We start from the raw sequence: 14,483 nt of genomic DNA, 5'->3' as shown, positions 1-14,483 counted from the left end.
AGGTAGGCCAGTTGAGAACAAGTTTCCATTTACAACTGTGACCTGGCCAAGATAAAGCAAAGCAGTGCGACACAGACAACAACACAGAGTTACACATGGAATAAACAAACGTACAGTCAATAACACAATAGAAAAAATCTATATACAGTGTGTGCAAATGAGGTAACATTAGGGAGGTAAGGCAATAAATAGGCCGTAGTGGCGAAGTAATTACAATTTAGCAATTAACACTGGAGTAATAGATGTGCAGAAGATGAATATGCAAGTAGAGATACTGGGGTGCAAAGGAGCAAAAAATAAAAATACCAATATGGGGATGGGGTAGTTGAATGGGCTAATTGCAGATGCACAGGTGCAATGATCTGTGAGCTGCTCTGACAGCTGATGCTTAAAGTTAGTGAGGGAGATATGAGTCTCCAGCTTTAGTGATTTTTGCAATTTGTTCCAGTCATTGGCAGCAGAGAACTGGAAGGAAAGGCGGCCAATGGAAGAATTGGTTTTGGGGGTGACCAGTGAAATATACCTGCTGGAGCGCGTGCTACGGGTGGGTGCTGCTATGGTGACCAGTGAGCTGAGATAAGACGGGGCTTTACCTAGCAAAGACTTATAGATGACCTGGAGCCAGTGGGTTTGGCGACGAATATGAAGTGAGGGCCAGCCAACGAGAGCGTAGAGGTCGCAGTGGTGGGTAGTATATGGGGCTTTGGTGACAAAACGGATAGCACTGTGATAGACTGCATCCAATTTGCTGAGTAGAGTGTTGGAGGCTATTTTGTAAATTACATCGCCGAAGTCAAGGATCGGTAGGATAGTCAGTTTTACGAGGGTGTTTGGCAGCATGAGTGAAGGATGCTTTGTTGCGAAATAGGAAGCCAATTCTAGATTTAATTATGGATTGGAGATGCTTAATGTGAGTCTGGAAGGAGAGTTTACAGTCTAACCAGACACCTAGGTATTTGTAGTTGTTCACATATTCTAAGTCAGAACCATCCAGAGTAGTGATGCTGGACGGGCGGACAGGTGCGGGCAGCGATCGGTTGAAGAGCATGCATTTAGTTTTACTTGCATTTAAGAGCAGTTGGAGGTCACGGAAGGAGAGTTGTATGGCATTGAGCTCGTCTGGAGGTTAGTTAACACAGTGTCCAAAGAAGGGCCAGAAGTATACAGAATGGTGTCGTCTACATAGAGGTGGATCAGGGAATCACCAGCAGCAAAAGCGACATCATTGATGTATACAGAGAAAAGAGTCTGCCCGAGAATTGAACCCTGTGGCAACCCCATTGAGACTGCCAGAGGTCCAGACAACAGGCCCTCCGATTTGACACAGTGAACTCTGTCTGAGAAGTAGTTGGTGAACCAGGCGAGGCAGTCATTTGAGAAACCAAGGCTGTTGAGTCTGCCGATAAGAATATGGTGATTGACAGAGTCGAAAGCCTTGGCCAGGTCGATGAATACGGCTGCACAGTATTGTCTTTTATCGATGGCGGTTATGATATCATTTAGGACCTTGAGTGTGGCTGAGGTGCACCCATGACCAGCTCGGAAACCAGATTGCATAGCGGAGAAGGTACGGTGGGATTTGAAATGGTCGGTGATCTGTTTGTTAACTTGGCTTTCGAAGAACTTAGAAAGGCAGGGTAGGATAGATATAGGTCTGTAACAGTTTGGGTCTAGAGTGTCTCCCCCTTTGAAGAGGGGATGACCGCGGCAGCTTTCCAATCTTTGGGGATCTCAGACGATACGAAAAAGAGGTTGAACAGGCTAGTAATAGGGGTTGCAACAATTGTGGCGGATAATTTTAGAAAGAGAGGGTCCAGATTGTCTAGCCCAGCTGATTTGTAGGGATCCAGATTTTGCAACTCTTTCAGAACATCAGCTATCTGGATTTGGGTGAAGGACAAATGGGGGAGGCTTGGGCAAGTTGCTGTGGGGGGTGCAGGGCTGTTGACCGGGGTAGGAGTAGCCAGGTGGAAAGCATGGCCAGCCGTAGAAAAATGCTTATTGAAATTCTCAATTATCGTGGATTTATCGGTGGTGACAGTGTTTCCTAGCCTCAGTGCAGTGGGCAGCTGGGAGGAGGTGCTCTTATTCTCCATGGACTTTACAGTGTCCCAGAACTTTTTTGAGTTTGTGCTACAGGATGCACATTTCTGTTTGAAAAAGCTATCCTTTGCTTTCCTAACTGCCTGTGTATATAGGTTCTTAACTTCCCTGAAAAGTTGCATATCGCGGGGGCTATTCGATGCTAATGCGGAACACCACAGGATGTTTTTGTGCTAGTCAAGGGCAGTCAGGTCTGTAGTGAACCAAGGGCTATGTCTGTTCCTGGTTCTACATTTTTTGAATGGGGCATGCTTATTTAAGATGTTGAGGAAAGCACTTTTAAAGAATAAGCAGGCATCCTCTACTGACGGAATGAGGTCAATATCCTTCCAGGATACCCGGGCCAGGTCGATTAGAAAGGCCTGCTCGCTGAAGAGTTTTGGGGAGCGTTTGACAGTGATGAGGGGTGGTCGTTTCACCGCAGACCCATTACGGACGCAGGCAGTAATCGCTAAGATCCTGGTTGAAGACAGCAGAGGTGTATTTGGAGGGCAAGTGATATCTATGAGGGTGCCCGTGTTTACGGATTTGGGGTTGTACCTGATAGGTTCATTGATCATTTGTGTGAGATTGAGGGCATCTAGTTTAGATTGTAGGACGGCCGGGGTGTTAAGCATGTCCCAGTTTAGGTCACCTAACAGTATGAGCTCTGAAGATAGATGGGGGGCAATCAACTCACATATGGCGTCCAGGGCACAGCTGGGGGCTCACGGTGATCTATAATAAGTGGCAACGGTGAGAAACTTGTTTCTGGAAAGGTGGATTTTTAGAAGTAGAAGCTCGAATTGTTCGGGCACAGACCTGGATAGTATGACAGAACTCTGCAGCCTATTTTTGCAGTAGATTGCAACACCGCCCCCTTTGGCAGTTCTATCTTGTCGGAAAATGTTATAGTTAGGGATGGAAATTTCTGGATTTTTGGTGCCGTTCCTAAGCCAGGATTCAGACACTGCTAGGACATCTGGGTTGGAAGAGTGTGCTAAAGCAGTGAATAAAACAAACTTAGGGAGGATGCTCTAATGTTGAACATGCATGACACCAAGGCTTTTACGGTAACAGAAGTCAACAAATGAGAGCGCCTGGGGAATGGGAGTGGAGCTAGGCGCTGCAGGGCCTGGATTAACTTCAACATCACCAGAGGAACAGAGGAGGAGTAGGATAAGGGTACGGCTAAAGGCTATAAGAACTGGTCGTCTAGTGCATTCTGAACAGAGAGTAAAAGGAGCAGGTTTCTGGGCGCGGAAGAATAGATTCAAGGCATAATCTACGGTAGGATGTGAATACAGTGGAGGTAAACCTAGGCATTGAGTGATGATGAGAGAGGTTTTGTCTTTAGAGACACCATTTAAACCAGGTGAGGTCACTGCATGTGTGGGAGGTGGAACAAAAGGGCTAGCTAAGGCATATTGAGCAGGGCTACAGTGAAATAAGACAATAATCACTAACCAAAACAGCAATGGACAAGACATATTGACATTAGGGAGAGGCATGCGTAGCCGAGTGATCATAGGGACCAGTGAGTAGCTAGGCGAGCTGGAGACCCGGCGATTCAGACAGCTAGTGGGCCGGGGATAGAAGGCTAGCAGAAGGGCCTTAGGGGGACGTCGCGACGGAAGAGTCTGTTGTAGCCCTGTGATACTGACGGTATCTCTTAACGTGTGTGCCTATAGCTTGCAATAGCATACTACACACTGGTAAAGCAAAGGGTACAGTGAACAAACACACACTGGTCTTCTGGAAGGGACCATTGACCCTTCACAGGAACTCAGGAAGTGAAGGAAGGTCATCTGAGCTGTCCTTTCTGTGACAGAGCAGATCCTTTCAAAGATCCAAAGACTGGATCGTATTGCCTTGTGTCCGTTGTAACTAGAGGTCGACCGATTAATCGGAATGGCCGATTAATTAGGGCCGATTTCAAGTTTTCATAACAATCGGTAATCGGTATTTTTGGCCCCCGAAATGCCGATAAAAAGATTTGCCTTTTTTTTTTTTCCACCTTTATTTAACTCAGCAAGTCAGATTAAGAACACATTTTTATTTTCAATGACGGCCTAGGAACGGGGGTTAACTGCCTTGTTCAGGGGGGATTCGGGGATTCGTTTTTGCAACCTTCCGGTTACTAATCCAATCCAATGCACGAGGAGCCTGCATGGCAGGCTTACTACCTGTTACGCGAGGGCAGCAAGAAGCCAAGGTAAGTTGCTAAACCTGCATATTTAGTTAATATTGCCTGCTAACATGAAATTGTGTCACATCTCTAGCGTTCATTGCACGCAGAGTCAGGGTATATGCAACAGTTTGGGCCGCCTGACTAGTTGCGAACTAATTTGCCAGAATTTTACGTAATTATGAGATAACATTGACATAACATTGACATAACATAACTCGTAAGCATTCATTCAGACAGCACTTTCGTGCGTTTTGCCAGCAGCTCTTCGCTGTGTTTCAAGCTGTTTATGACTTCAAACCGGGTGGGTATAATTTGTAGAACGTTCCAACAGGAATCTATTCCAAAAACTTTGTAAATAACAAGGTTGCCAAAAAACAACGCATACAAAGTTGTATAGCGGCAGAAAAAGATACCGGGTAGCGAGTGGTCTATTTCATTGCGTATTTCACTCATCACGTTTATTCCGAAAAATGTCTGTCCTCACTCTGGTTGCCTATGGACAAACATTAAGGATAAGCTACGTGGTGAGTTGATGCCTATTCGGCAGCTAGTTAGCTAGGTTTGTATGCGTTGCTACTTTGTATGCGTTGTTGGTTGGAACAGATTCCTGTTGAACGTTCCACAAATTATACCCACCCCTTCAAGCGTGTCAACTCCCAAGATTAGGCTGGTGTAACCGATGTGAAATGGCTAGCTAGTTAGCGGGGGGCGCGCTAATAGCGTTTCAAACGTCACTCACTCTGAGGCTTGGAGTAGTTGTTTCCCTTCCTCTGCATGGGTAACGCTGCTTCGAGGGTGGCTGTTGTCGATGTGTTCTTGGTTTGAGCCCAGGTAGGAGCGAGGAGAGGGACGGAAGCTGTACTGTTACACTGGCAATACTAAAGTGCCTATAAGAACATCCAATAGTCAAAAGTATATGAAATACAAATCGTATAGAGAGAAATAGTCCTATAATTCCTATAATAACTACAACCTAAAATCTACCTGGGAATATTGAAGACTCATGTTAAAAGGAACCACCAGCTTTCATATGTTCCTATGTTCTGAGCAAGGAACTTAAACCTTAGCTTTTTTACATGGCACATATTGCACTTTTACTTTCTTCTCCAACACTTTGTTTTGCATTATTTAAACCAAATTGAACATGTTTCATTATTTATTTGAGGCTAAATTGATTTTATTGACGTATTATATTAAGTTAAAATAAGTGTTCATACAGTATTGTTGTAATTATCATTATTATAAATTATTATATATTTTTTTAAATAGGCCGATTAATCGGTATCGGCTTTCTGGTCATCCAATAATCGGTATCAGCGTTGAAAAATCATAATTGGTCGACCTCTAGTTGTAACATACTGGCCCGACTATTTATTACAGGATCACTTACCCGGCTCTAAAGCACTGTTATAGATAGGCATGTTTGCCAATTACCATGCATAACTATTTGGTTGTTCATATAAATGCCTGTGTGCTCTCTAAATGTATCTCAACATTAAGAGCCCAAGAGGCTCTTTAAAAGACCATCTAATAGGAGAATAAACACAAACATGTATGATGTAGGCTTCCCCTCCCATCTCGTCCATCCCCATATCTTAACTCATTAGACTACTATTACCCTTAACGATAGACCATACAGAAGCACATACGATCACAACAAACATGTCTCATTATCCTGGAAGAGAACACACACTAAACCCGTCTCAAACACGTTTAATGAGCAGCACAATCTAGCCTACAGAGCAGAGCAGATGCCTTAGCGAACACAACCAAACGGTTTGATTGGGCAATTAGGCTGTGTCTGAATACCCCTACTTGCGTTCTAAATAGTAGGCTTTTTTGGTGAGCAAAAATAGAACGTTAGCCTAGAAACCATGTCAGGATTTTGTGTGTGTTCATTCAAAAAGCTAGCCTGTATTCTGCTCTCAGAAGTCAGGGCTGCGATAGGGAAAGCCAGCCTAAACATCAGCTGTGGAAACTCTCAAATCAAATATATTATTTAGCTTCCCTCTGTGATGCGAATAAAGCAACAACAAAAATCACCCTTGTAGAGCAAGATCGTTTACACTTTACAGTATGATCAAAATTAAATTTTATTACTTTGACACCTGCATTTGTTTAATGGGGGTGTTTGGCTTCCCATGCTCCTCCATCAAAATGTCTCACTCTAAAGTGCCACCAATATGAAACCATTATACTGTGTCTTGGTTTGCACTATCGGTGAACTAAAGTCAACACCTCAACAGCATATGCGCTTTTTTCCTTGGTATAACACTGATCCTGTAAATCAAACCGTTTCCACAGAAACCCTGTGTGAGGTCAGAATGTAAATCAAGAGAGACTTTATTTAATAACCTTGAAGAAACAGGTTTGTAGAGCTCTCCCGAGAACTCCATGTGAGGCACAGAGGTAGACATGTTAGAAAATGCCAACGTATACTTCGAACCTCGTTAGTCAAAGATCAGCAAACAGTTCCTTCGACTGCTCTGACAGTTCTCCAATAAATCCACCAGCCGAGTGAGTGCCTTGTTCAAACACTGAGCTCTCACAGGCGTTTGAACTTGCTTTTCAGACCTGAAATCACTCTGACTCAGACTCAATTCACAGGGGCTAAAAGCACAGTGAAGAGACCAGGGTGTATGACGCTGAAGTTGAATCTGTGATGACACAGCTCGACGCGGTTTAGCTCACTGCAGTAGCTGAGTATAGCAGGAAAAGCAGACTGGCACCATCCATGCTTCTCTGAATAACTTTTAGAAGTCAAAGGGGGCTAAGCAAACAAATGGTGTGCTTGGAGTTCCTTAAGTCCCATACCTTTCAAGGCCAAGCACAAAATGAATACTACATTTAATCAAACTCTTGCCATGTCGAGGACCACACCTAATCACACAACCCACACGGATGCGCGTGGGCAACCAAACACACACTCACTCGGCACACTTTACCACGGTCTAGGAAAAAAAATGTCTTCCCTATATCTAGACTACATCCTTGTTTTCATTACTATATTCCAAGGACTCCCCCCTAATTCAATGAATGCCAATGCACCACAGTCCCAACGATCACCCCACAGGATCTCATTGAGCATTGCTTCAGTTGATTAGATCAATGCACTCCCAGTCCCTTCTCATGTAATATTCCGCTTTGCCATGTATCCAATGATTGCCACTCAATGAACATTAATATTCGGAGGGGTGAGACACATACGCCGAGGCAGAATCTACAAAGTGAACAGAATCCAATTACCTCAACCAGGGGGTAAGTATCTGGTTGTGGATCTGGAGCTCACACAGCCCAGGTAATTGGGGGGACACTGAGGCGTGCTACACATGAACCTGAAGTAATTCCTCAACAATGGGATCCCACCGCTCACATCCCTACCTCTGTGTTTTAAATGTATTCAAGACGGTCGATGTCCATGAACCATCTGGCTCTATCTAGCAGGCTCCCAGTCTACCTAGCCTCCCCGGAGATACAAAAAGTCTCCTCTCATTGCCGTGTCACCTTGCATTGATGATATCGCCAAGTTGGTGGCTGAGACAGGCTTAGAGGAAGTATCAGTTTTACAGACAGGAAGTGACACATGTCGATACCACATCAGGCATTCTGGGGACAAAAGCACCCATTATGAGCAGAATCACAGGGAATAGTGGTGTGGAGGCTGTGCTTTGGCAAAGTGTGTGGGGTTGTATCCTGCCTGGTTGGCCCTGTCTGGGGCTATCGTCAGAAGGGGCCAGTGTCTCCCGACCCCTCCTGTCTCAGCCTCCAGTATTTATGCTGCAATAGTTTGTGTCGGGGCGCTAGGGTCAGTCTGTTATATCTGGAGTATTTATCCTGTCTTATACTGTGTCCTGTGTGAATTTAACCTCTACAGAATCAGTGTCCCTATACGGTTGAGCTAACATGCCCTAATGCGATTAGCATGACGTTGTAAGTAACAGGAACGTTTCCCAGGACATAGACATGTCTTATATGGGCAGAAAGCTGACATTCTTGTTAATCTAACTGCACTGTCCAATTTACAGTAGCTATTATAGTGAAAAAACACCATGCTATTGTTTGAGGAGAGTGCACAACAACAAAAAACTTTTATCACGGCAAATGGTTTGATACATTCACCTCAAGGTAAATAATGTGCTTACATTCAGTAATCTTGCTCTGATTTGTCATCCTGAGGGTCCCAGAGATAAAATGTAGCATAGTTTTGATTAATAAAATCTATTTTTATATTCAAATGTAGGAACTGGCCATCAAGATGTGTGAAAGTTAGTGTATAAGCTAATGATCCATCATGTATGACATTCCTGGGAGTGTGTAAACTTACATTTTGTATTACCATATCATTTTTGTATGTTCTATATAGTTATATACTTGAAAATGTATCAATTGACCAATTCGGCACATTTGGGCAGACTTGATACAAAATATTGTCCAGTATTGCAATGCTTCACTGGACCAATCTGAAACTTTGCACACACACTCTAAATTGTGCCTAAACTGCAATTTTATACTATGGCCTTTCTCTTGCATTTCAAAGATGATGGAACAAAAAAAATGTGAAAACGCATGTTTTTTTGTTTGTATTATCTTTTACCAGATCTAATGCGTTATATTCTCCTACATTAAGTTCACATTTCCACAAACTTCAAAAAGTGCTTCCTTTCAAATGGTATCAAGAATATGCATATCCTTGCTTCAGGTATTGAGCTACAGGCAGTTAGATTTGGGAATGTCATTTTAGGCAAAAATTGAAAAAGGGTCAGAGTTTAAGTTCGCTCCCTCTAATTCTCTCTCTCTCCCTCTCCCTCCCCGGAGGACCTGAGCCCTGGGACCATGCCTCGGGACTACCAGGCCTGATGACTCCTTGCTGTCCCCAGTCCACCTGGTCATGCTGCTGCTCCAGTTTCAGCTGTTCTGCCTGTGGCTATGGAATCCTGACCTGTTCACCAGACGTGCTACCTTGTCTCGGACCTGCTGTTTTCGACTCTCTCTCTCTACCACACCTGCTGTCTCTAACTCTGAATGCTCGGCTATGAAAAGTCAACTGACATTTACTCCTGCGGTGCTGACCTGTAGCACCCTCTACAACCACTGTGATTATTATTATTTTGACCCTGCTGGTCATCTATGAACGTTTGAACATCTTGGCCTTGTACTGTTATAATCTCTACCCGTCACAGCCAGAAGAGGACTGGCCACCCCTCAGAGCCTGGTTCCTCTCTAGGTTTCTTCCTAGGTTCCAGCCTTTCTAGGGAGTTTTTCCTAGCCACCGTGCTTCTACATCTGCATTGCTTGCTGTTTGGGGTTTTAGGCTGAGTTTCTGTATATCACTTTGTGACATCGGCTGATGTAAAAAGGGCTTTATAAATACATTTGATTGATTGAATTGCCATAGCAACAACACAGAAATCTAGGCCTCGTTTGCTAAAATAGACCAAATTAGTAACTTGTACTAATCCACAGTCCATCAGCGCTGTTTTTGTTTTCTTATGTGGTGCTCACTGTGGCACTTAGCATCTGAGAGATGCAGCAGTCTGGAAAATTGGAAAACAGCAGCTGGGATTTATGTCCCGTCAATTAATATTCATGCTCTAGAAAATCAGAGGTGATGAATTTAACACACTTGATCAAATCGATAATTTAGTGGACAGAGAGAAAGAGAATAAAGAAGAAAACACAAGAATACGCATTCATTTTAACCTAGCCAGTCCTCAGACTGCTGAAGAGATAATGCTGCAATTCCTCAAATATGAGAGCTTCAAGATCTCTTGCATCCCTATTTTTGGCAAAGAACCAAATTTGCCTGTGATGGAACTCTTGCATGTAGTACCCTTCCTAGGGCAGCCATCCTCTCCAGTCTCCACAGCTGCTCAGAGTATGTACCACACATTTAGGAAACCAGCCTTAACCAAATGAGAAAGGAAAAAGGGTTCCCCCAAATGACTTCATGTTGAAAACAGAGAAGGACAAACACTGAAGAGGGTCTCGAAGCCTCGAGACCATTAGTTCAGCATGCCAGAGTGTCTGAGGGTGGAGGGATGGAATTCAATCCAACTCCACATCCAGATGAAAAGTAATCTGAGTCAACACAGAGATGTATTTTTCCCACACAGGATCAGTGATTGGGGCCTCCCATCCACCCTTCCAGGAGTCATTAGAAGGCGTTGGTGCAGGCATACATCACTACATCACAGGAGCTGGTGGTGAGAGACTGACAGGGGCTGTAGCAAGGGGTGGTGGGGGTATTCCATCAGTATTACTGAGACAAATACTGGGTCTTACTGGGAGTATTCCATACTGTACGTGACATGAGGGGTGTTGGATCGACTTGCAAAGCACTGACACATTTGTCTCGTCCCACTCTCAACTACATGGTAGATGAAGATTGCTACCAGCTCCATACCCCAGTGAGTTCTACCCCCCATCACCATCACCCTCTGTCAGAGGACAAAACAGATGGAGGATATGCTTCCCTCCCTCTCCCCTTCTACTTCAAAATGGACACAAAGCACATGCACGCACCCATGCATACTAATATCATTGTAGCTATCACAATATAAGTTCCTCTTATTAAACATGGGGGGCCCTTTCCTTGCTCTTGTTGGTATTTCAAATAGCACTTATGCAGATGGGAGACCCCTCTGGCTTGGTGAGAAAGTCAATGATGCACCATAAGCATTCAGATGCATTCAGTCACTGGCAGTTATACAGCCACTAATGTCTAATATCAAATTTTTTCTCATGCTGGTGGTGCCCACATGCATTTCTAAGCAGCCATAAAAGACATACATGCATCAATACACAAGTCAATTAAGCCCCAGTTACAGCTGATGCCACCATTGGGCCAGATGGTATAGGACATCCTCTGCGACAGCCAATCATAAATCACAGCACTTAGGGGTGGGGGTGCCCCCGCGGTAAGGCTCTGTAAGACTCTAAGCTTGTCTAGGTATAGTCACATAAGATAAATCTCAGATTGATATGTCATTGGATGGGGCTGGGAATTGCCAGGGACTTCACAATACGATATTATCACGATACTTACAGTGCCTTCAGAAGGTATTCACACCCCTTGACTTTTTCCACTTTTTGTTGTGTTACAAAGTGGGATTAAAATTGATTTGTAAAAATACTCAGTGGAAGAAAAATTCCAACATTTGTAAAGAATTAATTAAATAAAAAAATGAACACATCGTGATTAGATAAGTATTCAATACATGTTAGAATCACTCTAGAAAGCTGGAAAGCTTTCCACACCTGGATTGTGCAACATTTGCCCATTTTTCTTTTCAAAATTCTTCAACTTCTGTCAAATTAGTTGTTGATCATTGCTAGACAACCATTTTCAGGCCTTGCCATAGATTTTCAAGCAGATTTAAGTCAAAACTGTAACTCGACCACTCAGGAATATTCCCTGTCTTCTTGGTAAGCAAATCCAGTGTATATTTGGCCTTGTGTTTTAAGTTATTGTCCTGCTGAAAAGTGAATTCATCTCCCAATGTCTGAACCAGGTTTTCCTCTAAGATTTTGCCTGTGCTTAGCTCCATTAAGTTTATTTTTTATCCTGAAAAACTTCCCAGTCCTTAACGATTACAAGCATACCCATAACATGATGCAGCCACCACTATGCTTGAAAATATAGAGAGTGGTGTTGTATTGGATTTGCCTCAAACATAACACTTTGTATTCAGGACAAAAAGTTAATTGCTTTGTCAAAGTTTTTGCAGTATTACTCTAGTGCCTTGTTGAAAACAGGATTATGTTATGGAATATTTTTTATTCTGTACAGGCTTCGTTCTTTTCACTCAGTCAATTAGGTTAGTATTGTGGAGTAACTACAATGTTGTTGATCCATCCTCAGTTTTCTCCTATTATAGCCATTACACTTGGTAACTGTTTTAAAGTCACCATTGGCCTCATGGTGAAATCCTAGAGCGGTTTCCTTTCTCTCTGGCAACTGAGTTACTAAGGACACCTGTAGCTATGTAGTGACTGGATTTATTGATACACCATCCAAAGTGTAATTAATAACTTCACCATGCTCAAAGGGATATTCCATGTCTGCTTCTTTTCGTTTTTTACCCATCCACCAATAGATGCCCTTCTTTGCAAGGCATTGGAAAACCTCCCTGGTCTTTGTGGTTGAATCATTGTTTGAAATTCACTGCTCGACCGAGGGACCTTATAGGTAAGTGTATGTGTGGGGGTACAGAGATGTCATTAAAAAAAATCATGTTAAACACTATTATTGCACACAGAGTGAATCCATGCAACTTATTATGTGACTTAAGCACATTTTTACTCCTGAACTTATTTAGGCTTGCCATAACAATGGGGTTGAATACTTATTGACTCAAGACATTTCAGCTTTTCATTTTTAATTAATTTGTAAAAAATTCTAAAAACACAATTCCACTTTTACATTATGGGGTATTGTGTGTAGGCCATTGACCAAAAAAATCTACATTTAATCCATTTTAAATTCAGGCTGTAACAAAGCAATGTGGGAAAAGTCAAGGCGTGTGAATACTTTCTGAAGGCACTGTAGTATTGCGATTCAATACTGTGATTTTTTTGCGATTCCATGGTCCAAACATATTGCTCACCATATGTCTGCTGCAGAGATGAGAGAGCCATGAGATAACGAGTTTTGATCAGTCATGGAAATAAAAGTGCTGAAAACAAATTGGCTCCCTATTTAAAAAGAAGATGGAGAACAAGTTATGAAGGAAAAATACTGGAGTTTTGGTGCAGGTACAGCCAACTATCAAAAACATTATATTGCGATATTGTCAAAACGATACGATACTATATATCGTCAAACATAATATCCCGACACGTAACTCTAATTATTTTTTCCCACATCACCATCATTGGATGATGTATCATTTTTCCTTTGCAGGATCAGGATACAAGCAACATTCAGGGCTGCAAACACCAACACTTTCAGAAGATTAACATGTGCCTGTTCAGATTCAAAAATCACAATTTCTTCATGGGTTCTACCCAACAATGCACCTACTGAAATGTTTTTATTTCTTTTTTAGTGATTTTCTCATATGACTTCCTCTGAGCTCAAGTCAAAGGGACAGACATTTAGCAGAGATCTGAAAGGGAGATTGGGAGAAAAGAGAGGTTTGGTCACTCACCCTTTTCTGGTCTTCCAGGCCGTGCATCACAGGTTTCCTCCTCTGGTGCTGCTGTGGGGATGCTTCTGCTCCTGATTCCATTTTCTCTTCCTTCTACAATATCCAACTGTCCCTTCTTTGTTCAAAAATATCCAATAAAATATCCTCTCCAAGAAACAAAAGATAATTGATTATTCCAAAGTCCTTCAAACCCCCCACTCTTTCATCCAAAATCACTATTGGTCCAACAACGTTGTGTGAGAAAAAAAACACCCAACAAGCGATCTCATGGGGTTATGTCCTGGGTGGAGCTAGCTCAGTCAGTTATGTCGTCACTCCATGGCTTTCGGCTGCAGTTTTTAGCCCACTGAGGCTGACCAAGACTGAACATCAGGGGATAGGCAGGGGCCCTGAGATCCGGAGCCCCAGAACCATGGTGGCCCTCTCTCCTCAAGCCTTCACCCAGAGCGAAAACCTCTAATCTCCTCCCTGGATATGATCATGGCTCCCTATTCCCACAGGGCCAACATTCCTTCATTGTAAAATCACTGGAGGGATTCCAGTTTCGAACCCCCCAGTTTGTAAAAAAAAAAAAAAAAAAAGAGAGAGAGAGAATAGGAGAAAAATGGAAAACCACTGATGCAGTTTCAAATTCACAGGCCCCTGAAGAGTCTGGTATCCTGATTGTGAGCAGGTGCGTGTGTGTGTTTTAGAAAAAGAAAACAGAGTTAAATTGAAGACACCTGCAGAGGTTACGGTGTCAAGAGGGGGTGGATTTTGGGGGCCAAGGCATCTCAAGAGCCCTGTAAAGTCTGCTGGATTAACCTGTGATACAGTCACCAAACTACCCTTTGTACAACTGGATGGGTCAAAAAAAAAGTTTAACCAGGCTGCCAATTAGACAACAGCATGGAACAATATTCTACAGCAGGGATGGGACGGCCCCCTTTTATTTAGGAACTCAGTCGGGGTCTCAGACTAGTAGAATACACAATGTGCCATTTCGAAATGTGGTTATTTTTATGTCCATCACTGACCGTCATTTAATTAGCATGGCAGCAACAAAATGTAGATTGGTAAAT

The 14,483-nt window shown here is 43.0% G+C and overlaps 1 protein-coding gene across 1 annotated transcript in view; it reads right to left on the bottom strand.

Annotated features, from left to right (window-relative positions):
• LOC115167569 (neuron navigator 2) overlaps positions 1–14,081 on the bottom strand; it is a gene marked incomplete in the record, with an annotated part of 313,298 nt that extends 299,217 nt beyond the window's left edge. The window contains 1 exon segment of the mRNA XM_029722138.1: positions 13,423–14,081. Coding sequence (XP_029577998.1) covers positions 13,423–13,503 — 81 coding nt within the window.
• Positions 14,082–14,483: the final 402 nt, after the last annotated feature.

This window comes from Salmo trutta, chromosome 29 (assembly GCF_901001165.1).
Source record: "Salmo trutta chromosome 29, fSalTru1.1, whole genome shotgun sequence".
Classification (NCBI taxonomy): domain Eukaryota; kingdom Metazoa; phylum Chordata; class Actinopteri; order Salmoniformes; family Salmonidae; genus Salmo; species Salmo trutta.
This window is presented reverse-complemented; position numbering and strand designations above follow the sequence as displayed.